General features: G+C 48.3%; 1 protein-coding gene across 7 annotated transcripts in view; it reads right to left on the bottom strand.

Annotated features, from left to right (window-relative positions):
* Positions 1-3380: 3380 nt before the first annotated feature.
* Positions 3381-25331, bottom strand: part of DLG3 (discs large MAGUK scaffold protein 3) — a 56980-nt gene continuing 35029 nt past the window's right edge. Inside the window, exons 5-14 of one of the 7 annotated variants that reach the window (XM_065900100.1) lie at positions 15535-15711; positions 15213-15288; positions 14297-14396; positions 10614-10655; positions 9298-9348; positions 8603-8704; positions 7645-7817; positions 7139-7248; positions 6713-6804; positions 5543-5649 (exon numbers count right to left, since the gene is read on the bottom strand). In XM_065900100.1, the coding sequence (XP_065756172.1) occupies positions 5543-5649; positions 6713-6804; positions 7139-7248; positions 7645-7817; positions 8603-8704; positions 9298-9348; positions 10614-10655; positions 14297-14396; positions 15213-15288; positions 15535-15711 (1030 nt within the window). Of the gene's footprint in view, positions 5650-6712; positions 6805-7138; positions 7249-7644; positions 7818-8602; positions 8705-9297; positions 9349-10613; positions 10656-12349; positions 12396-14296; positions 14397-15212; positions 15289-15534; positions 15712-25331 lie in introns of all 7 variants that reach the window. The other 6 variants (XM_065900099.1, XM_065900098.1, XM_065900101.1 and 3 more) reach the window with 6 other exon arrangements.

The following is a 25331-nucleotide window of genomic DNA, read 5'->3' as shown; positions in this document are numbered from 1 at the left end:
GAATCACGTTTTGGTAGGAGACTGGCTATGATGACCAAAGGAGAGAAATCAGATTTTGAGCTTAGGTGACTAGGAAAATGGTAGCACTTAGGATGGGGGAGAAGAGTGGGTGAAGCAGTCTTCCTTGCAGCCATAGGGCTCCAGGGAGGAATGGAGTCACCGCGAGGAGCGGGGGATGTGGCATGTTCATCTTTCTCTGACGCTATGGCTGAGAGAGGAGTCTTTGAAAGTCATGCTTGGGAGGTCCTGGCTGACCCTGAGAGCTTCTGGGCACTGGATAAACTTGTGCTGAACGAACAAATGGTCAGTAAGTGGGAGCAGAGCTGGGGGACCGTTCAGTTCCTGGTGAACAGGCAGCAGAGTGAAAAGAAGGGGAAGGAGCTAAAGGAGAGGAAGTGGTTGGAGATGGAAAGGAGTCATAATTGGAGCAAGATCCCAGAGGAAGTAGCAGGAACTCCAGAATGGAGGTTCTCCGTAAAACAGAAAACAAAATTCACATTCACCACAGGTTTGGGCCTCGTCAAATCTCTTCCCTCCAAGCTTGAGCCAAAGACTAGGACATCTCTTTTACCGAGTACCTGCTATGCGACAGATACTGTGCCGAATGCTGGAAATGGGAAGGGAAATAGGACAGTCTCTGCTCGCAAAGAGGAGTCAAGGAGAGGAAGCCAGATGTCAAGAGAGAAGGGCCAGAAAACGCGTGGCAGAGGAAGAAGCAGCGCAGCGCTTGAGAGCACAGCCACTGCAGCTGGCCTGCGCTTGACTCACTGACGTGTATTAGCTGCATGACCTCCGTGTGCCTCAGTTTCAACGGGAAAATAAGGATAAGAGCACCAACCCCATAGGGCTGTTTTTGGCAATAAATGATTTAAAACGCACAAAGCACTGAGCACGGTGCCTGTCACATAGTAAGCGTGAAATAAGTGTTAGCGGTTACGGTGATGGTGAAAGTTCTTACAGGGTCTAACAACAGCACAAAGGAAGGAAGGGTCATTGTGACCCACGGCACGGGGGCAGAAGAGGTACTTCAGGAAAGGCAGCATAGAACGAGGGGAATTCTTGAATGGAGTCTAAAATGTTGACAGGAGTTTTGCAGGTGATCAAGGGGGTGGCAGCGAGGGCATTTATGGGCAGGAAAAAAAAAAGCAAAGACACAGGGTTGTGCCGCATTCAGAGAACTCATGGCTGGAGCAGACGGGGCCACAGCAAGACGAGGCAGGAGGGAAAGGGCAGGGACGCCATGATAAGGAGCTCGGACTCTTCTTCCCTGTAGGCAACGCTGCCCCCATGGGGAGGGAGGGCACTTTAGTAGGCCGATTCTATCAGCTACAGGGAGGATGGCTGTGGTGACAGGAAGGCCGGTCAGGAGAGCATCCGCTTGCACATGTTCTTCACCACCAGCAGGCAGGTCTGAATCCTTCCTCTCAAACCACCCACTTTCCAGTCCTCTGCCGTGTGCTAGGTGCTTCTGGTGACAGTGCGAGTGCCGGGGAAGGGACAGGACGCGGAGGGAGTCCATTAGGTCTAATGTGGAAACCACCAGTGGGTATCCCCCTGCAACAACAGGCTCAGTGCTTCATATAAAATCTAGTTGGGGCTTCACAGCTGAAACAGACTATCCTCTGCGAAAGCTCTTGCTACCAAGACCCCACTGGTTCGGCAGGAACCAAGGTGTGCGGGGAGTGGGGGGAAGGGGGGGGTGCCAGTTCTGCTGTTTCTGGGAAGTGATGAGGAAGAGAGGCCTTGGAGGGAATTGGAATTTGAGCTTCAGAAAGTTACTTGCAGTAATAATAGCATGTCCTAGAGGTGCCACGGCACTGACTGAACGGGTGAGAGAATTAGTGGCATCAAGGCCATGAAACCCTAGTTGGGAACAGGGATGAAGGGCAAAACGTGGGAGCACTGAGGTGAGCGTCTCCCGCAGGCGCTCGCTCGCGGGGTTGTCTTGAGAAAGCTAAGGCTCTCTCTCTCTCAGCAGCCACTCTGACACCGTGGGCCTCCAGTGGTTGGCACCAGGCAAGTGCTGTCCCCGTGGAGAGGGCTCCGTTGTCCTTTAGTACTGACCTTTCTGCTCCAGGAGCCCAGTGTCCCTTCGCAGCCCCATCCTTTTTAGCTTGACTTGGACCTGCTCAGGATACTCCCCCTGTAGTCCCTTCCCAGTCCTGCAGCTCAACCCCTACCTTCCTCTGCATCTGTATTAGCTCCATCCTTGAGCATGGCTCCCACGCTAGTTTTGGTAAAGATTTTGCTTTCATTAGCTAATTTCTAGAACCACTTTCACCTTAAGGCAAAGTTGGTCACTTGCGTCTGAACAAATATTTTATGTAGTCAGCATCATCCTAGGAATGTTTTAATTTAAGGTCTGTTAGAGACGAAGAGGCTGGGGTGGGACTGGCTGCGTTGTCGGCAGCGGAGCCGGGGAGAGAGCGCAGCGTTGCCTCCTAGTGGAGAAGGCGGTGGTAGAGTTCAGGGTCAGGGTGTCCACCTCTGCTCTTTCCAAGTTGCTCAGCATCTTCCCTCCGGGGCTGCGCTTTCTTCAGCCGCGCCGCCTCTAGGAGGGCCAGCAGCTGTGGAGCCGGAGTCTCAGCACAGCGGGATCAGAGGCCAGCTCTTTGTGCCCTTTACACTTAGGAGGTGGATTTCCTTAAAACCCCACAGAGCACTTTGGCGACTCCCTTTTGTTAGGCTGCCTTCTAGCAAATGAGAGAATGTGTGAAAAGAAGCACCCTGCAAACAGCTCAGCACTGTTGTCCTTGCCGTGGTTCGGCCCCCACACAGTCATCGCTCTTGAGCTGAACCACAGCAGGACGTCCTCAGGCTTCTTCACACAAGCTACAGGGACATCAGCCACGTCACAGGCACCTGCTCTAAGCGCTCCTCCTCTCATCACAGGGCTGCCGCGATGACTGCCACCCTGCTCTGCAAACTGGGCCCATCTCACCCTCATTCCCCCTGGGCTCTAATGCTTTCTGGTAGCTGGGAGCCCAGCTTTTTCTTACCATGTTTATTACTCGGCTCTCTGCTCCTGCCTTGGCTCCCGCTGTCTCTAACAAACGTCTGTGCTGCATTAGGCACCTCCTGTCTTTGTGTACCTTCTTTGCCATTTTGCCCCGAAGGCCGTGGATGCCCTCCACGCACACCTGGCCAGCACTACCTGAGGCAGTTTTCTGGGGTTGGGGTAGGAGACTGAGCGCAAAGCTTTCACAAAGGACCTGTTATGAGCACAGGAGTCTAGAGCCATCCAGAGGAACGCCTGACTCGGTCAGCTGATGGTCACTAAGCAGACAGCCTTTTGGCCCCCAAAGGTTTGGGACATGTTTCCCACTGCTGCGCCCCCACCCTCCCCTCTCAACTACTTCAAGAAGGTCTCTGAGCCACAGTTCATTGCAACTATCATTTATTAAAAAATATATGTCTCCTTGGAAGGAACACTGGTAAACCAACTAGTGTCATGCTTGCTTTGAATCTCTGCTCTTCTCCCCTGGGAGGGGTAGAGGGTTGAGCATCACTCAGACTACATCACTTAACATCAGAGAAATCAAAGCACTCCCAGCTCACCCCCTCCTCCCCAGAGTCATAATCGGACACCACTTTACCCCTCTTGCCTCCAGTCCAGTGTACTGCGCGGGTAAAGCTGCTGCCCTTTCTTTACCCACATTCCGGGCCCCACACTTTACAGTTATAGCCTCATCACGCTGCTAGGAGAACTGTTAACAGACTTCCTAAATCTGGCTGGTAGCGCTCAAAGCATCTTCGACATGTATGCTTTGCACCGGTTGTAACACAGTGGGCTAGGAAACAACAGGCTCAACCCTGGGGCCAAGCAGGTCCACGCTCTTCTCCCCTGGGTCGTGCCTCCAGCGTGGAGCTGAGGGAGGCATGGTGGCTTCAAAGGAGCGTGGTGGGGCGGGGCCCGGGCCACACCTGCCGCCTGCATTTCTGGTCAGAGAAAAACCCCCTTGACCACAAACACTGCCGTCTGACTCTGGGAAAAAGCAACAGGGTTTCACATCTCAACGGTAAGTGAATTGTAGCTCTACAGCTCAAATTGACAGCATTAAAGTCTACTTTCTTCTTGAAGAAACAGTAAGCTACCAGCTGTTGGTGAGGGATTGGGGTAGGTAGGGCATATGAAGCAGCTGCGAAAACAACCCAAATCAAACTTTTCATTACGCGGCTGGCCAAGCTCAGGGCCGTCCCACTGTCCCAGCGCAGAGCTGGAAGGCAAGTGACTCCCCGTCCCTGCCAGTGGGCCCCATGACAGGGCCTCGGCTGAGCCCAGCATGTCCCTGGCAGGTGAGTGAAGGGACACGTTACAGTAGGAGGCCCAGCTCCTGTCGGTTCTCACCTGCCCCCACTTCCCTTTCCGCTGACGGGAATGGCCAAGCCCGGGTCGCCTAGTCTACCACAAGGCCCGGCTCCTCCAGAACATCTTGAGCCTTTAGAACACGGTCAAATTGGATTCTACACATTCACTTAAATAGTCAAAGTAAAATCTGGAAGAATGAAAAGGCTGACACAGTAGCACAACATGGTTTTGGTTTAACAGCAGCTTAAAAATGAACAAAAAGGAAACCTCTCATGCAGACACATCAGGTGGCATAAAACAATTGGCAATTTAATACGCTGGGAGCACCGTTAGCCATTCTCTCGCTCCCCACACGTGGGCCTGACTGTGCCCCAAGGGCAGCGTCGGCTCTAGGGTCACAGCTCCAAGCCTCTGGCCCCCGGGCCAAAGCCCTTTCTCACCGTTCTCTGGCTGACCTGACCCCTCCTAAAGAAAAGCCCAGCTCTCAAGAGAATGACCAATGCGGGTGCCCTCGGTACAGCACTTACTACCACTTTCACTCCCTCCCCAACCAGTTGGGATATAAGATGCCATCTGATTGGAATATGAAAATTAAAGCATTTCTCTAATAACACAGTACCATTGATGAAGTCTCCATAGATTTTCTAGTCCAAATGCGTGTGAATATATATATATATTATATGAGAGTGTATAATATATATATATATAATAATTTCTATATATTTTATATAAATTACATATATATATCTATATATAAATAAGATACTTTCTGTCACCATGACCGCGCTGTCCCAAGCCGCGAGGTGGTGTACGGATCGTAGCAAAGCCCGGGAGCCTCTCCTCGCGGGGTGCGCGGGGCTCGCTTCATAAGCCGCGCAGCTGTCCAGTCTGTCTTTCCATCAGTCCTCCTCTCTTCTCTTCGCTTCTGCTTGGTTTTATGCAAACAATGACTCTGATGGATTTGCACCTGTGCTAGTGCTTGGGAAAGGTCCATGCAGGAATGGGCGCAGTCACATGATGAGTGAGATGGCATCATCCCAAAAAATAAACTAAAACAAAACAAAAATTTAAAAAAACAGAACAGGACTAGAAAACTCAATTTTTTGGACATATCTAAAAAAGGGGACAAGAACAGTAGTCATCTGTTCTCCCCATGGGGACAGGAATGAAGAGGGAGGAGGGAAGAGGGACTTGGTTTCTTCTGTTCACAATAGAATGGTTGGAGGGGATTCTTCAGAGTTTTTCAGGGGATGGGACCCAAATGTAGTGCCCAGACTGGTCCTCAATGATTTGTTTGATTTTGTTATAAATCTCTTCCAGTGAGTCACCCTGTACAATGGCTGAAGAGGAAAACAGAATTATTACCGTGGTCCACAGCAACCCCCTGCCCCAAACCCTGACAGTCTGGCCCATCCCAACCGCCCCACAGCTCAGCCCCGCTCATTCACTAGGCGGCCGTCTGGGAGCCCAGGTCGCTGGGGAAACTGGCGGGCACTGCAGGCCCGGGGCTTGATGTCAACTTGCTAAGACAGTGAGACTGAGCAGCAATTAGTAGGAAAATGTGTTCTTCAGAAATGTTTATTGAGCACCCATTAGATGCCAGACCTTGTAGATCATGCCCCTCTCTTGGCTGCCATGAGGCCGGCAGTTGGTAATTCTAACGCAGCCTTACCAGAAGATGTGGAAAATCCTGGTTATCCAGAGCAACAGCTGAAAAAGCCACAATTTCTGGCAAGGTGCCGTGCTCCTGGGGCCGTCACATCTGCTCCATGTCAGAGGTCAACCCGACAAACAAGGACATGGATGCTAACAGAAAAGGGAGCTCCAAGACCCAAGGTATGCGAGGACAGTTATGAATCCTGTCCCCCGGTAACCTTGTAGCACCACCAGCTAGAGCTCACTCAGCACCACCTTGCACACACATGTCCCTGTACTTCAAAAGGTAAGCAACATATTACACAGAAACCTTCCCAACCTTTTAGGAACTGACCCTTCTAAAGCAGGTGACCATATAAACACACACACTGACAGACGACAGCCTGAACACCACGCCAGGGAATCATCGTCATCAACAAACATTCACTCAGTACATAAAACATGCAAGGACAAGTGCTGGATGGGGGAGCCTGGGAGGGAGGGAAACAAACGACAACAGGGAGCCTACAATCTAGGAGGGACATGAAGACGAACAAAAACGATCAAAGGCAGCATTTGGTGATGGTGGTTGATACCAGAAAACTGGCTAAACTCCTCTGGCTGGAGGGCACTTGAGTACTTTGGCAATGCTTGAGCTCAAAAGCACCCAGAAACTCTGTGCAAGGTGTCTGGGCCTCTTGGAAACACTCACAGAATAGGTGTCCAGCTGCTCCCATGTTACCCCAGCTGTGCAATGGGGAGACTTACCTGTGAAGTATTCTCCAAACTCCTGCTCCAGTTTCATGGCTTTGTCATAGATCTTATTTGCTTGTTCGTATGTCTGCCGTCGGTTCATTTCCCTGCCAAAGACACGGAAGAAAACAGTACCCAAAACTAGGTTCTGTGTTTTGATTAACACAAAGGATTGTTCCAGGCTCCCTGAAAAGCTGCTCAGCTGCCCTCTGACAGCAGCAGCGGCCCAAGGCTCAACATTCCTCAAACCTTCCAGGTTTGAAAGCTCAACCAGGAATACACGCAAGTGCACTCGAATCCAAAGGAGCCCCCAGTGAACAGGGTGGGGCGCAGACATTCCACTGAGCACCCATTGGGTCTTACCCCTGCCCAACAAACCACTTGATTTTTCCTTTCCTTTCCAGGGCCCTCTCCTAGCCGAGAGTCTCAGCAAATACTTACATAAGCGCTTCAATGGACTTGGGCTTGATGAAAATGGCAATGGGGTAAAGTTGTGACTGCTGCAGCCTCTTGATAGCATTGCCAGAAACATCTAAGATGCAGTGCTTGCCCTGAAAAAGCAAAGACTGGCATCAGTCCACCCAGTCCCTGTCTACGCCCTGTGCTAACCCAAACATCCACCTGCGGGAAACATGGCGCCACCCAGAGAGGCCTGGAAGATTCTACTTCTGAGGTACCCAGGCTCCACATTTTGCTCCTACTACCCACACAAGGTCACATCTGAAGCTGCAGGTGGGTGACGCTCTGGGGTGAGTTGCGCAGAGGAGACAGATGCCTCCAACCTGGGTCTGGGAACACGCGGAGTGGGCGTGGCGCTGGTCAGCACTGCCACTGGGTAGGGCCATGTGCTGGAAGGATGAGGATCCACGCAGAACTTTGGCTGCAGCATTTCCGTGCTCCCTTTGAGGGTAATTTCGTAGGGCCACCGCCTCCGCCTCTCTCCTTACCCTCTCTGCAACTGCCCTCACTGACTGGATGCTGGTCCCATAGAGATTATCGTTGAATTGGCCTGCCTCGATGAACTTGTTGTCCTGAATATCCTTCTCCATCTGTTCTCGGGAGACCACAAAGTGGTAGTCTTGCCCATCCACTTCATTATCACGCCGAGGCCGGGTAGTATCTGCAGGAAGAGAGGAAACGCTCTGGGGTGCAAGGACAACGACCTGCCCCAAGCCCCGGAGAGCTGACTTGTTCCCCTCAACCACTGCTGGGCCCCAGGGCCACTCCAGTGCTTTTCAGATGAGTCGGGGGAAAGAGGCTGGGAGGAAGTTTGTCTTGCCTACATCTCTTCTAACAGCCAGGTTAGAAGCTGGGAGCTATCTGCTTTAGCTTCAACTGGACCAGAAAGGCGGGGTTTCCTGGGCCAAGGTCTGGCAGACAGAGGGTGCCAAACGTGGTACAGGAGCCAGCAAGCCTCACAAGCCAACCAGAGGGCCACACCCACACCTCGTGGGCTGGGCACCCCCAAGCGCCCAATCGTTCCCAACCACCACCACTCAAACTCCTCTCCAAGGGAGTGAGCAGACCGGCCTGATGTCTTAATCCTCCCCACATCAGCTTTGGGGGAACGCGTTGCTGCCTAATCTCTTCCAAGGTGGGTTTTTTCTTTTCACATTTTTTAAAACTACTTTTTCAGCTGTGCCGGGTCTCACTTGTGGCATGCGGCATCTTCGTGGCGGCATGTGGGATCTAGTTCCCTGACCAGGGATCGAACCTGGGCTCCCTGCATCGGGAGCATGGAGTCTTAGCCACTGGACCGTCAGGGAACTCCCTCTTCCAGGGTGTTAGATGCACCCTGTTCCCAGAGAACCCTAGAACCTGGCCGCAGGCCCTTTCCATAAAACATCAGAGCAACAATTCCCAGGGCACCAACGCCTCCCTCCCAAAGATGCCCTGGGCTTTTACGTGGTACACAGGATCCAAATTTATGCGGGAACTCAGAAATCAGGTCATCGTTGACTCTGTCCTTCATTGGGCCCAGGATGATGACAGGCCTTGCATAGTGAACTGGAGAGCAAGCACAGAGACAGTCAGTGAGGCCCCCACCAGACGGCCTGTTGTCCTTCCCCGTATGCCTGGAGCACTGAGGCTCTGGAGCCACTGCTCAGACGGGAGAGCACATCTTCAGCCATTCTGCCTTTTAACTACAAAGACATCAAAGAGCCTTTAATTTGAGAATATCTAAGTCCAAGGCAAGTATGAAACCAGAAGCATCTCCCTTTCCAACAGATTCAGGAGAAATCTCTGCATGGGCACCAACAGCTGAGCAAGGGTTTTCAGAGCAGCCACGGAAGGGAGGGACCGAAGCCTCTCTTTTAGCAGTGGCCACATCCACTGAAATCGACCTCTGCCATCCCTGTCCATCTGTCCTATCCTTCGGAAAGCATCCCAGCAGCAAGCAAAGGTATAGTGAGGGACGCACACTGGGTGGCCTTCCCTGTTCTAACGCTAGGAAGAAGTAGATGAGAAGGAGGCATCCAGGGACCGGCTGCCCTCCTACTCCTCCACCTTCACCCCATGTGCCGCCACGGCCAACCACTGGGCCGGGCCCCATGACCACCAGACTGGCTCAAAGGCAAGGCTCTCAGAAGGGGGCTTACTTTCTTGCCGTGTCACTGGCTCATATGACAAAATAGCATCCTCTTGTCCTTCTGCAACAAAAAAGGGGGACATGTTAGCACTTTATCATCTGCCTCCCTGTGTCCTCATCTCCCTACAATGTTCACTTCACCCCCACCTCTGCCAGAAAACAGCCTTGTCAGCTGACACTTGCTAACACCTGCCCTTGGGCCTATCTACTTCCCGTTGGCAAGAAAGCACAGGAAGACCTTCACCGCCCCTGGGACAGGAGTCAGGAGTCCTCTTGTTCAGTGAAATGTAGCTGAGCAAAGGGACATGACCCAGAAGCCATGAAGCCTCCACCAAAAGCCACCTCAATTTCTCAGAACTCTTCTTATAAGTAATATTCTACTGTGCTCAGTTGCCTTCTTGCTCTGGTGAGAATCACAGGAAAGCGTCAACTGGTCGAGACACACTGCCTGTGTCCCCTCATCTGCAGGTCCCCAAAGATGCAGCTAAACTTTGCCCCTTTTAAGGGTCTACCTATCTCCCCTTCACTGGAAGAAGCAACCAGAAAAGTGGCACAAGGCTGGGCTAAGGTCCTCAGTGCCCTTTAAGAGCAGTGCTGAGCACTGCTCTCCCCTCACGGTAGAGCTCCATCTATCCTAGCAGCGATGAGCTCTTCCTAAAACAGTCACCAAGAGACGTGGTACTGGGCGCTAGGAGGTCCCAAAGTGGCCGACGGCAGTGCCGGGGAAGGCAGCGATATCTGCATCAAGCCCCAGGATGCATTCTCAGGGCCTCCAGCCACAACTCCTGAGAGGCCAGTAGTCCCAAAGTTCATGCGGCTTGAATTGTGGCTTCTCTGGCCTGGTCACAGGATCTCTGAAGGAAAACTGGGCAGTCATCTGGTCATTTAGCCCAGCTAAAAGGTAAGGACGCCAAGCCTTAACCCAGGGAGTACTAGTGACCTGGAAAGGCAATTCAGAACAATATCCCACAGGAGCCATTCTTCTTTTGGTCTCTGAGCAAATCTGTAAAACTGGCAGCACCTACAGCCCATGGTGGCTATGGCAGGGATTTGCTCACTGGCTGCTCAGCCTTCCCAGGGCCCAGGGAAGCTTTTAAGTCAGGTCCTGGCCAGAACTGCAGGGCTTATGCTCTCCCCTTTAATACACAGCCTAAATCCCATCCCATAAGGACAAAATGGCCACAGCATTTCCAGGATCTCCAAGTGTACATGGCTAAAAGAAGCAGTAGCCTCTGAACAGAAATGGCAGCCGTGCAACGCTGGAATGAGGATGGCTGGGACACACGGTAGAGCTACATGACATGGGGGAGAATGACACACACTTACTGGAACTGCTTTCGCTGTCACTGGTGTTGGATGTCACTCCCTCTGCAAGCCAACAAGAAAGAGACTCCGATTCAGAACACACCACTGAGAGGTCACACGCGGCAGAAAACTCAAATGCTCCAAGAGCCAGACACTGAGCTGCCAACCAAGTCAGGCCACGGGAGGCCTGCCACATCAGGCTACCAGCTGGGAGGCACAGCTCCAATCCTGAGCCCCGGCCACCTCGCACTTGTCCCCAGGGCCCTCTGGGGCTGCCAAGGCCCTCCCTACAGACTACCAGCTTCCAATCTTTGGCAGCATCCTCTTCATCTGAATCAGAAGAACTGACTTGGATGGTTTCCAAATCCTATCCCAAAATGCACCTCCCAATGCTAGACAGGAAGTGACAGTAGCAAAGAGAAGCCCAGCGACCAGGCTGCTCTTGAGTTTCCTCCCCACACAGAACCCCTGAAGTACAGAATTGTGCACGACTAAGAGGCTAAGCACTGGGTTGGTTGAGCAATCGGCGGGGAATGACGTGTTGGCCAATGGGTGGAACCAAGAGCCCTCCTGCCGCTGCTACCTGGAAAGAGGGCTTGGCCCCAGCGGTGAAAGGGGATGCTCCTCCGTCCAGGAGAAGACAGACACGTCACAACACAGAGACAACAAATGAAGAACACTGGGAAGACAAGACGATCCTCCTGTCTCAGACTGTTGGGGCCTCCCCGCGTCTGAGCGGGCCCAGCAGCCGCACTTGCAGGAGGCACAGAGCACAGTTTGGCCCAAAGAAAGCCCTTCGCTCCCAAGACGACAGTCGAATGAAGATGGAACATGGAAACAACGAACTATGGAGTGAGACACTGCTCGTTTCAGCCAAGATGACACTATTCCAGACCGTGATATGCTGTGGCCCCCAGGAAGGACTGGCTAAGTCACCATCCATGCTAGTTCCTGAGCAACCCCCCGATGAAGCTCCTTTACCCTCATGCCTTTATTACTTATGGAAGCAGAGTATCCACTAACAGAACCTGCCCGGCACGGCCACATGTGTGCACAGCAGGGAGGCTAAGGCCCTGTGATCTAGGTCCCTTCCTTTTTCAAGTCTAGGATTATTTTCCAGAGGGGAGAGGTTGGTCAGGGTTTCCCCAAGCTAAAGCACTAAATATATATAGTCCGGAAAATGCTGTCAAGGCTCCCATCTGCTCAGCCCCTTAGAGATGCTCTGTGGGGAGCCAGCCCACAGCCATCTGCTGAGGCCCCTGAACCTTCTGGGACATCCCAGATGTACGCTGGGTAAAGGGCTTCACGGTACTCTTACCCCCTGTTTAGAGAGACTGAAACAGCTAATTCTTAAGTCCAATTCTTTAGTGCTGCGTCACTGGAAGAAGAATACAACAGGCGGGCACCCCTCACCTCAACAATAGGTTAGAGATGAGCTGAGTGGTCACCTCTGGAGAAGCACTTCTTGCCCCCCCTCACTTATAAGGTGGGATGCCAAGACGGCTCCACACCATTTCAAGGTACAAAAGGAAAAAAAGAGACATGAATGATAGGCTTTTATTAGGGTACCAGGGATCCAGAGCAAAAGTGTGACATTCAGAGCCACTTCTAATTCCTCCTGCTGTGGTACCAGTTCTCACAAATTCTCTCACTGCCCTCCCCTCCGCCCTTTGCCCTCACCCATGTCCCCTGTAGCCCAACCCCAGCAACTCCACTCATGCCAGAAATACAGTTAACAGTATGTAAGTTTGACTTACTCAGGTTCTTTGCTCCATAATAATCGTCACTTAACCCAGGGAAGTCCTAATTTCACAGACAGCAGGACAAAGTGGGAGGGAGGGAGGGAGGGAGGGAAGGAGGGAGGGAGGGAGGGAGGGAAGGAGGGAGGGAAGGAGGGAGGGAGGGAAAGAATTGGGGAGAAGACAGAAAATAGAGAAAAAAGACAAGGGGAAGGAAGAATACAGAGCCAGGTGAGCATCAGTGACAGAAGTATGAAATACTATGAAGACCTATAAATATAGCCAGGTTAAGAACTTTGCTACAGAAAGAACATCCCAGGTCATATATGATACCTGGACAGACAGGTGACTTACCAAGGCTCGGAGCACCTGCTTTGACTAAATGTGTAGTTACACAGCCACCTCTGCTTTGCCCCTGAAATCACCATTTCCCTCTGAGGGTGAATGGAAAGTCAAACATCTATGTGTGGCAGACAGGCTGGCAGAATTATCGTCATCCCAAGGAGCTTTCGTCCAATACTGACTCACTCTGTCCAAACCCTTCAGGGAAAGCTTCATGCAGTCTGAGGTGTGGGCTTCCAAGCTGACCTGAGTTCTGCAGACCACAGGGGATGAGCTCAGCTTCTGGAGAATAAGCACTAGGCAGTTTCAACTCTTATCCAGCAGCCAATCCCCTCCCCCGTTCAGCTGGGCCACCCAACAGCGAAGCCTCCCCAGGCTGGGCTCAGCACGGAAGTTCTGGAATTGTCTGGTGAACGAACTATGGTGACCTCACCTCAGGCCTCTGTCTCAGACCGTCTCCTACTGCACCTAGTGCTTCTTACTGAGCTACCCAGAACTGTGAGCCCTAACCTGCATCTGGATGAGGGCACCCTTGTAATCTACTAGCTGCCACCCCAGACACTGATGACCTATGTATCCCATGACCATGAAACATGCTGGCCTAGAAAAAGGACATTCCCTATCGGAACTAGTCAGTCTCCTGCTGTCCCAACAGCTCAGGACCCCGAGACCCCTCCTTGTGAGGCAGAAGAGGAGAGAGGTTTACAATTCACCATGAGCCATGCGAGAAATACTTTAGCAGCCTGACCTGGTATTTAAGGTTAGGGTGAGAGCAGTTAATTTCTGAGGCACATGGTAGAAAGAGAATATTTCTCAGGATGGCAAGTTCATTCAGCCCAGCTTTATGGTCTTTTCTATCAAACCAGCTTTGTGTTGCTCAATAAACCTTTATTTGGACAATGTTTAGTAAACCCCGTTCGGTGTCAATTCGTTTAAGCAAGAAGGATTTTATTTTGAAAGCTGGCTCTGTAACACTCTGGGAAGACAGTGAGTCTGTTAGAGCTGTGTGAACATCCCTATGCATTACACGCATATGCACGTGCATGTAATTCAAGAAGTAGGCCCAATTCCAGGTGTCCAGGGAAGAAAAGGCTCTTCTCTTGACATAGATGAGTGAAGATAAGGGAAAGAAAACACAAGAGGAAGAAGCCAGGAGAGCAACACCGAGTCCCTAGACTTGGTTTTCTTGAGAAACCATTTTTCTGAACTTGACCCTGTAGCTGATAACCGCTCATCACCACCACAGCAGAGCTCAGCCATGCACTCCCAATGCCAGTGCCAGCGACTTTCTGGTGGGCAAGCCCTGGAACCAGTTCTACCTCAGAGCCTCCAACATTCTTTCAGAGCGAGGAGCTGGACAAAAAAGACCCAACGTCTCCCTGTGCAGACCAATTTCTACCCTGACTCTGCAAATAAGCAGGTACACACACACACACACACACACACACACACACACACACACACACACACACTCACACACGGCAGATAGACGGGGGACCGACACACACGGACACATACACACCCACACCCATACCCACACACGCTTTCCCAGTCTTCGGTGCAAATGAGGAAGAGAGGGCGGGGCTGTGGGTGGCCTGCTCTCTGTTCCCTGCTGCTACTTACGTTCCTGTACGCTGCTCTCCTGGGCCATGTTTTCTTTGCTCTTGTAAAATGGAAACTTTCGAGAGAGGCGGAAACTCTTTTTACGTTTCGTTTTGATCGACTGTGAAAGAACATGAACATGGAGGGGAAGGACAGAAGAAAAAAAAACAGAACAATGGATTTTAAAGCATGCAAGAAAAACTAAAATGGAGACAATGGTGAGCTAAACAAAAGACCATCTCTCACAAATGGAGTCTATGAGATTAAATGAAAGTTGATGTAAGAGGAAAATTATGTTTACAGGAAAATGTTGTAGGGATGTTAGAGGTTTCTACCTAATCCAGACTCACAGCACTCACTGGTACTTCCTAAAGGATAAAGGTCACTGTAGCCTCCTGGACACATGCCCTAAGGTGCCACTGATACACACAGAGTCATCTACTCCGTGTCTCTCTTCCCTCTACCGCTCCAGAAGTTCTTTGGCCTGTGAAGCTCACAGAAGAAAAGGGGTGAATGGACAGAGCCCTCATGCCTCGTTCGGTCTGAAGGGCAGTCGGAGCTCTGGGGCTGGCCTTGCTGGCTGGATGACAAGGTCAGGCTCTGTTCAGGGTCCCCACAGCTCCGAAAGGGTCTACAGCCAGGGAGACACCCACAAGTGGTTTCATGTGCCCCAAGAAAGTCAGCCTTCCAAACAGTCCAACTCCAACACATCATCAAGAGCCAGTTACCCAGGGGGGAGGAGTATACACTGGCTGTAGAGGTTGGGTGCCCGCTCTCTCTGCTTTGTGAAAAGCAGTCAGTATTCTGATAGGACAGAGCCAGCGCCCTGAAAAAGAGATATTCTTTTGTGCTCGCCAGTTTTCTTATCCACCAGACAGACTTCAAGCTTCTTATGCCTCTTCACATATGGCTGACTTCCTTGGGGATCCCCACTTACCCTGTTAGACTCAATCATCCCCGTCCTGGCATGAAACTTCACGGTTTTCAATCGAGCCCTTTCTTTCTTTTCCACCCTGTTTTGGAGTCAGAAAGAAGTCCTGTTACTGCCAGTGCATGGTCTCAGCAGTGGGTTGCAGTGGGCACAGCAGCCATCTTTGACTCACTGAATCGTAACCATGTCCTGAGCACCAGCTCTCTACCAAAAAGGAGTAATAAAGCACATCCACTGCTCTCAAGCAACTTATAGTATAATAGGTAAAGAAGAAATCAATACCAGGAACAGGGTAAGGAAAACCTCTCTCATGATCATGACGACTCACCTCTTCTTACTGGGGATCACACCAATTTGCTCACTTTCTCCATGGGGGGTCACCAGTCTCGCCTGCCACCACTCATCATCAGAGGCGTTAATGACATGTAGAATGTCACCATAGGAGAAGCTGAGGCCTTGGCTCGGCAGGCAGCTGTCCCGAGTCCGGTCATAATCAAACAAGGCCCTGGAAACAAACAGTGAAAGATGAAATGGTCATCTCAACCCTAAATAGGTGGAAGGATGGCAGAGGAAGGTCAACCCAAAGAGTCAGCACACACCCAGCAGCCTTACAGCAGACCAGAAGGAATTCTGTGGGAGACTGCATCCTTCTTTCAGTCTTGACATTGTAAATATCCCATTCTCCCAACAAGGGGCGTAAGGGAAAACAATCTTTCACGAGTCCCATCTCCTCCCAGCTTCTGGACGTGAAGTGTGAGTCCAAAGCAGAACACCCTCGCTAGTCTTCTCCCTCAGCCACGTCCTAGGGAAATAAGTTAGTTCTGCCAATGGGCTGTCTCAGTTTACAACAAATCTTTAAAAAGTAGTCGAAGATAGGACACAAAAATGTTAACTACAATCCCAAACAATGAATGGTAAATGCTGTAGAAATACAAAAGAGAAAAGGGCCGTGCATCCTGGGGCAGCGAAAGAGAAAGCTAAGGCTGATGTTGACCCCGCACAAGGATAAAGTTGAAGGGGCCCCTCTAAAGAAGTCTCCCAGTTCAGTCTCTCTCTCTCATATACGGGGAAACGGAGGCTCAAGGAGGAAGAATAATTTGACTGAGGTCACACACCAAACTAACTGGGACAGAAGCCAGGTCCTCTGATAAGACATGCAGAGTAAAGATTAAAGGGGAGGGTAGGAGAAGGTGGGGAGAGAGCTATTCCATCTAGGCTTGAAAAAAAGGAGGAGACCAGCTTGGTTGCAGCTGAGAGTCATGGAAAATGAGGCTGGAAATAAAAGTCTGGCGCCAATTTTGGAAGGTCTTGAATAGACCTGATCTAGTGACCCCTGAAGATTTGGGAGTAAGGAAGTGGCACATCCAAAGAGACTTAGGAACATTAATCTGACCTCATATATGATGAGATAGCAGGGAAAGGGGGTGGATTTTTTTTTAAGGGGGTGGATTTGAAGGAACATTTAAACCAAAGCTGCAAGCTCAATCCTTCAGGATAGACTGCTGACTTCGGCCCTGGTGAAGCTGGTACTTGACAGCAGAGCTCCCCTGCTCAGGGAACAGACACATCTACATGAAAGTGTCTACTTTTCTCATCCACTGGATCTCTCCTCATACGCAGTCACCACAAATGGGTGATTTCAGTGAGAAGTTTGTATTTTTCTACTTGTAATCTAGGCTCTGTCTTCTTCATATTCTCTGTTAACACCTTTGCACATACAGCCCAGCAGATTTCCCAGAACTAGTTCCAAGACTTAGACTTCTACCTGCAATACAGTGGTCTGTGGCTCAGGGGGAAGCTGCAAAGTAAAACATACTATTTCCCCATGTGCAGGCCGGCCCAAATGAAATGCAGAAGGTCATAAAACTGTGGAGCGTGAAACACCCATCTACATCTTAAACTTCTTAAAATGGAATCCTTAAGAAGTCACTGTCAGAGTATTTGAAAATGAAAATACCCAAATTCTGACCAAAAACCCTTTATCTCCCTCAATTTACACACTCGAAGCAATAAGGAGAGAGGCTGAGGTCAGCAGATTAAGGAGGCCCTCCATCCCCAAGGTTCTTTCTGGGCTTTGTGTGATAGAATCAAATCTGAACACGTCTGCACTGCATTCGAAACTGAGTGTCCTAAAGCAAAGAAGCTATTCTGTCAGAGCTTCCTACGAACACGTGCATGGTGAAGACCTTATTATCTTAAGTGACAATGAGAAACACTAAATGTCATTATGGGCTTCAAAGATTAAAACAAATATAGTAAGGAAAAGAACAGAGCTTGGATTCTGCACAAATTAGTTTGGGGAGGCAAGGAAGAAGATGTTGAAATGAGTGAGGAGAGATTAGGATGAGGCTGTAGAAGATTAGAAGGGAGAGTTTACTGGTTACAAGTTTAAAACATAAAAGGGACAATCCAATATATACTTTAGCACCTCACAGAACCATATTGACCTTTGGCAACAGCAGTAAGAAGCTGGAGTACGTACAGTAAAATTGATGTAAACATTTTCTGGATGAGGAATCCAATTATTAGTAATTGATTAAACATCTGAGATTTAAATAAAACTAATAGGTCAGTTTACTTCCAAGATGAATTTTGGATACTTTACAATATTAAAACACATAACACGAGCTAAGTAAAAACAAAATAAGCACAGATCCAAGGCAACAAGAATGCCAGCAGTTCCCACTGCCTGTCAGGAATGGAACTGTTTGGTTTGTTTTTAAACCACAGGCATGTGTTCCTTTTACGACTTTCAAAAAATGTAACTCAATTTAAAAAGGAACTGCTTTCAAATATTTTAGCTGTTTCTTTTTCTTTTCTAACATATTTCTAAACAACTGCTTCTTCTTGCTTTGTGTTTTACATTTTAGACATTATGTATCGGTCTTCTATAGCACTCACCCATTCTTTTTCCCCTGCCCTCCCAATTTAGTTACATCACATTTTTTTGGTTAAACAATATTTAATTTTACATCATTATGTAAGTGGTGTTCATAGATGACTACCCCTCCTTTCCTATAAACTTTTCCTATTGTTGTTTTTTTTAAAACAATTTGTTTATTTATTTTTGGCTGCATTGGGTCTTCGTTGCTGCGCGTGGGCTTTCTCTAGTTGCCGCAAGAGGGGGGCTACTCTTTGTGCTGGTATGTTGGCTCCTCATTGTGGTGGCTTCTCTTGTTGCGGACCACGAGCTCTAGGCGTGTGGGCTTCAGTAGCTGTGGTGCACGGGCTTAGTTGTGCCACAGTGTGTGGGATCTTCCCAGACCAGAGCTTGAACCCGTGTCCCCTGCATTGGCAGGCGTATTCTTAACCACTGCACCACCAGGGAAGTCCTCTATTGTTTTTTTTCCTGGTGGAAATAAATGCCTGATTTTTCATTTGACTATATTTCTACATCCCTATTATTTTGTAACTCCCTTATTTAACACATAGAAGGCTATTTAGATTTACTATTTCTTTTTGTTACAGTTAAAATATTCGAAAGCAGTTACCTTTGTGTAGCAAGAAAGGGGGTGAATAGGCAAGGGATTAAATTTTTTGCATATGCTATTGTAATATTTGACATTTTAAACTATCCATATGCATTAATTTCATTAAAAATTAAATTAATATAAGCTCATTATAGAATATTTGAAAAATATAAAGCCTAAAAATAGAAAAATCACATTTAATGTAACTTAGAAGTAACTCTTCATACTGTTGTGGTATTGTATAATATTGTGTAATAAACACACAAATCAAAAAGTACATATTTCTCAAAGTTACAAACATGGTGTGTATACACAATTCTGCAACCTTACTTGTCACTTGAAATTGTATCATTAATATTTCCCATATCGTTGACTACTCTTCAAAACTAATATTTTAAATGATGATACAATAGTCTATTCTTAAGGATATTCATTAATTAAGCAAATATTTATCAGCATCTAATATGAACGGACACCACTGTTCTAGGCACTTTTAAAAAAGAAAATAAAAAGGGCTGGGGGAGTCAATAAACCAGGCACCTGACCTGAGTCATTTACTTCAGATGAGGAACCTGTTTGGCTCTAAGTTCCCTGGCAAAAAAAGGCAATTTCCCAATAAAATGTAGTACTTAAGTTTACCTACATTCTATCTGATGAATTTGTGAATGAGCAATAGTGAACAACAGAATGGACAATGCTTTTTTTAAACGATGATTTTGTTAAAAACATAGCAGCCTAAAACTTGAATTTGAAATTCTGAACTATAATACCATTCTCAGTTGAGAACGTAAAAGGTGAATTGACAAGAATTTCCTTTTCTATCAATCGGAACAGCAAATGAGGAGAGCTCTGTAGAACACTGAAACCTCAAGGGTCATTTCACCCCACTTCCTATCTAATAAAGGAAATTCCTTTGATATTCTCTAAATTTCTTTCCAGTGCAAACATTTAATGAGTCTGAGTCCTTCCTAAGGTCTTCTCTACCAGGCCAAACATTCCTAATTCCTTCAACAGTCCTTCTTCCATTGTCATGATCTTGATTTGTTTTCCAAATCTCTTCCTGCTGAAATTTTGTCTGACTAAGAGCTTGAAAAGTACCTCATAGACAATGAAAACCAGTCCCAGAGATGCACAGGGCCTCATCTTAGAGTTGTATGATGGTTAACTCTCAGACCAGGGCTCTTAAATCTCAGAAAAATTTTGTGAGGTCTAAGTCACGGTCACATTTTTAAAAAAGAAAAAAAAAAGCTAACTGTCCACTTGGCTATGTCTGGAAAATATCTTTCTTCCATTATTTACATACTCACTGAGTCTACTTTGGGGCACTGTGTTTGACAGAAGGGAGATACAGAAGCAAAATGAGTCTTGGCCTTGTGGAGTATGCTATCTGACAGTGTGTCATAGCGAGAGGCACAAGGGCAGGACAAACCAAGGCCTAAAAGCCTTCAGAGGGAGCATAGGTCACAGCGAGCTTGGGGAATCTATGGGGAGGTGTTAACTTTGAACTGGGCCTCCTCGATGACGGTTCAGATTTCAAAGACAGAGATGGGGAGAGGCCCTTCCGGCTAGAAGGAACAGCATGAGCAGAAGCTCGGAGGCAAGCAGCCCAGGGTGTGTACCGGGGTCAGCAGCACCCACGTTTGGCCTCACCGCAGGGCACTCGGGAGAGCGGTTGGCCAGGGCCTGCCTGTGGACAGCCTGGAGTCCAGCTAAGGAGTCTGGCATTCATTTAGGAGGCCTTGTGTGACCGACTTCATTGTCTCACTTTTTTTTTTTTTTTTTTTTTAAATCATTACCAGGCTGGTGACGCAGTGGTTAAGACTCCACGCTCCCAATGCAGGGGGCCTGGGTTCGATCCCTGGTCAGGGAACTAGATCCCACACGCATGCTGCAACTAAGAGTTCCTGTGCCACGACTAAGAAGCCCATGTGCCGCAACTAACACCTGGTGCAACCAAATAAATTAAAAAAAAAATCATTACCAGGCTAAACTTTCACGTGGGAAGTAATCCAGTAAAAGAGAACAAGCCTGAGTAGTAAAGTCAAACCACCTTTCAAATGACATGTATTTCATGTAATAGGAAAAAGTATGCAAATTAGACCTTAATAAATTTTGAAAAAATATTGACTACCTACCTAAGATCTTTAAGAGGCATGCTAAACTGTGGCCTTCTAGCAATAACAGTCTCTCTTAGGAACAGCCTAGAAACCTAAGGAAGTGACAGGGATTGGCACCTTGTTACAAAGGCCTCTAGTCAGACTTGATAAGAGGATCAAAGAACACCTTTCTCCACAACATGAATATATCCTCCTGCCCGCCCCTTTTTATCCTTAGGGCAAGCACTAAGGAAAGTCAAGGCAGTAACATACCTCCCCTTTTAAATCAGACTGAACAACTGTCCTGGAGCCAAAATCCTACACATGCAGGGCCCAGATGACACAGCAACCAACGTTTTCAACCTCTGACTCAAACCAAGAGTGAGCAGGAAAAAAAAAAGCAACACCTGTTTTCTCCGGACACCTAAAAAAAGACCATAATTAACTACTCCGTCACCTTGGTCCCATCTCATGTGTGTGAGCTTATTGACAAGATGGTGTGTTGGGAGACTAGAAGCCTCAGAAACTCCTTATCCTTCCTGGGTGTAAATATAAAGAATCTCATGGGGGCCTCCAAGTTAAGGACTGGTCAGGTCAGAAGGAAATACTATTTCGGGAAAGAACAAGGCTTATGGAAATATTACCATCCACAGCCTAAGATCACAGTGAGTGGTCTACATAAAAGATTATTGACTTCAACCCTGAATATGTTCTCCTTGGTTATGGCCATGTACCTCTGTGAAGCAAAGGAGAGCCAGATCTTGGGTTTTCCCACAACTTCTCAAACATCATGGCCAGGCCAGAAAATACTGATTTATCTTGAGAGCAGGGTAAAGAGCATGTCCCAGGTAAAATGTGGCACATAAAAACAGAAAGTGGGCGATGAAGCCACCTTCTGGAGCCAAGTCACAGCAGCACGAAAAGCAGATGCTCACTTCCCAGGGCCTGCAGGTTGGAGTTCCCAAGCTAAGTTTCAGCGCAGCAGCTTTAAATGCCGCTGCCTGTCTTTCCTAAGGAGAAGGCGTTGTCAAAGGTCTTGAAAGATATGTTGTTTAAGTGGTGACCTTTCAAATAGTATCCCCTAAGAGCTGCCCACAGGGATGATGCACACGCTCCAGAGGACTTTGCCTAATCTTCCTTTCAGCTGGGACCTCACTGCCAAGTGGGAAAGCAGGAATATAATCAGCTCAAAGTAAACAGATTACCAGGCCCAAAGTCTCTGCAGTTCAGGTCCTAAATTTTAAAGTTTAGGGTCTGAAAGATTCAGAGAAATCATATGCATCTGGCCCAGACACCCTGGTGTCTTAGTGAACAGGAATGCAAAGAAAATGGCAAATACCGAGGAAACCGGTCAGGCAGGTTTCTCAAAGCAAAGTAAACAACAGCACTTCAGCACTACAGCCTCAAAGGCAAGTAGCTGCTTCCATGTACTCACCTAGTAGTGTGCCCACCTCTTTGCCTGTGGACCCAGCCATCTGTCTGGCCTGGGAGGCTCTGCCTGTCCCCTTGCGCCATCAGCAGCTCCTCTGAGGCCCAACCCAAGTTCCACCCTTCTCTGTGACCCTGCCCACTCCAAATTTCCTTCTTCCAAATTCATACTACATATTTGGCAGCGATCTTTCTTTATATTTTCTGTTTATTGCTATTTAACCCTTGCAGTTTTCTAATCTTTCATATTATATCCCTTTGGGGAAAGCCCTTTGAGGACTGAGGCCACGTATGACGCTCGTGAATGGTGGGTGAGACCAAGCTGGGGCAGCGAGCACAGAACACCCTCCCAGTTACTATCCTGCAGTGTTCTTCCACTGTATATCCCTCCCATACCAGTTGGGAGACATCGATTTCTTCCTTTGGTCAGTGTTATGGGCTGAATGTTTGGGTTGCCCCCTCCAAGTTCATTTGTTGAGGCCCTAACCCCCAATGTAATGGTAATTGCAGGTGGGGCCTTTGGAAGGCAATTAGGTTTAGATTAGGTCATGAGGGAGGGGCCCTCATCCTAACATTAGTCCTTTATGAGAAGAGGAGGAGACAAAGAGACCTGTTTCTCCTCAGAACACACCCAGGAAAGGCCACATGAGGACACAGCAAGAAGGTGGTCATCTACAAGCCAGGAAGGGGGGAGGGGGCTCACCATAACCTGAATTTGCCAGCACCTAGAACTTGGACTTCCCAGCCTCCAGAACTGTGAGGAATAAATGTCTATTGTTCAAGCACTCAGCCTACAGTATTTTGTTACAGCAGCCCAAGCTGCCTGAGACAGAAAGTACCAGATAAAGGGCACATATTACTTAAATATTCAGCAGCCCCTCCCTTGCCTGGTCCATCTAAAGGATGCACAGAGAGCTGTAAATCGGCCCTTGGCCTTAGTGCAAGAGTTAAAATTTCTCGCAGCTCCTGAAGAGCAACTCAAAAGTCCAAACTTGAGTACTCAGATAGACACAAGGTGGGTCATCACAGGAGGAGCAAGTGCAGCTGGTAGCAAGTCGGGAGTCCCTTGCACACCTTGAAGAAGGGAACATGGAGAACAGGGGAGGGCACTCTTCTCCTTAGTCTACCTCAGAGTCTCAGGCCTTAGAGAGCAATTATGAAGTCAGAGGGGCATTCACAGACCCACAGTGTGTGAATATTCAGGGTTCACAGCACCTGTTGGATCAGCTGAGGGGATTACAAGTCCAGGACTGGTGTCTGTATATGATCCAGCAACAGGCAGTTCCAGAATCACTGATACAGGAAACTATCCCATCCTCTGGTAGCCCTGAACACTACATAAATTGTGGTTGCTTTTTAAGATGCGGATTATCAGCACTCCCAAATTCTGTCAGATAGTGAAGCCTGCCAATATTACCTCGTTGGCATCTTAATCCACTACTGAAACTCACTAATGAGCAAGAGAAAGTTGGGCTCCCCCGAGCACCACCCTGGGCTAAGCACAGAGCAGTGTACAATTAATGTCTGCTTGTGAAGAAGAAGGAGCACCTTCCAGCCTTCTTTGATGACCAAGCCAATATTTCTGACATTTTTTTGACATTGTTTCTTGAATCAGGACTACAGATGGGGCATGACTTCCTTCCTAGAGTGGGAAGAAAACTGGGATGGCAGATGGCCAGCCAGAAGGCCAGGACTCCCAAAATGCCTGATGCTGTCCTGTGACTGCAAAGAATGTAGCCAGGCTAGCCGGAACAGACTTTCAAAAGCTATTTCTACAAATGTACTATCAAGCCTCTTGGCAAGCTTTGGAGGATAAGGTCTTTTGTTCATTCATGAAATAAATAAATAAACTAAATACAAGTGTAGAACTTGGAGGTCTCTGGAACTCTAACCTACCCTGTGTCTTTTTACTACCTTCACATCAGAATGGCCTGAGTTAAACATCTAATCACCCTGACCCTGAGCAAAAGGCTCAAGAGAGGCATATTTTGTGGACTTTTCTAGTGTGGAAGGCAAATTAACCAGCAGAGCAAAGGCCCTAGACTGGGCAGAAAGAGGGGCTCTGTTCACCCTGCCTATACTATTTAAGAGATGTTTCTATAGTATGGTGAAGGGTGGGGAAGGCCTTTCCATTAAGTCACTAGTGACTTTAAAACCAAGTTTCATTTTCCAAACACTGTTATCTTTCCTTCTTCCTCCTGCTCCCCGCTCCACAAATCCCATCCCCCCTGTGGTTAGTGCGGCTGCAGCTTCCTAAGGCTTCACCTGCTACAGCCTCGGTGCAGCTGCAAGAGGGTGTTATTTGCTTCAAAACAGCTTTGCAACCCCGTGCACACGAGAGGAGGATAGAGATTCAGGGGAAGGGAAGGGAGGAGGAGCATGTCAGAAGGGGAAACAACAGCAAACAGAATTAGAGGTGAAATCCCACTGTAAAGGGTTCCTTCACTTTAACCACCTGCTGCGTAGTATCATCTGTGTGGATGGCAAGCTGCTGGAGGGCGGGAACCACGCCTACCGCTTCCTTGAATCTACCGCCACAACCACGCCCAATTTCTCAGGCCCGTGCTTTACTGCTTTCCACGTGGCAGGAGCTAAAGTAAGTGTAATGTTCAGTTGTTCGAGTGAAACAGAAATAAATGTCTATTGTGACAAACAAGTGGTCATTCCTAAGCATTATGACTGCTTGTTAAAAACATACATTTCCCCAAACCTGGTGAATCTAAATCGATAGAAGAAGAGCCTGGGAATCTGTACTTCTACTAGCATGCCAGCTGATTCCTATCAGCAAGTTTGGGAAATGATGAGAGAGCTCTAGTCAGAGCCAGGTTCAAATTCCAGTTTTGGAACTTCTTAGCTGTCTAACTGGAATCTCAGTTTTCTCACCTGAAAAATAAGAATAATAATGCCTACTTCGTAGCGTTATTAAAAGGATTTTAAAAGCAATTTAAAGAGAATGTTTAAATGTTTGTTCCCGTAAATGTTTGTTTAAAATGTTTGTTTGTTCCCCTTCATCCTGAAGACACTGGGAACTACTAAAAGCCTCTGAGCAGATCTTTAGCTTCAACCCGCTCTGCAACACTCAGACAAATGGCTGCCCAGCCTCTTTGGTAACACCTCCAGTGACAAAGAAT

The sequence above is a fragment of the Phocoena phocoena genome, chromosome X (genome assembly GCF_963924675.1).
Source record: "Phocoena phocoena chromosome X, mPhoPho1.1, whole genome shotgun sequence".
In the NCBI taxonomy this organism is placed as follows: domain Eukaryota; kingdom Metazoa; phylum Chordata; class Mammalia; order Artiodactyla; family Phocoenidae; genus Phocoena; species Phocoena phocoena.
This window is presented reverse-complemented; position numbering and strand designations above follow the sequence as displayed.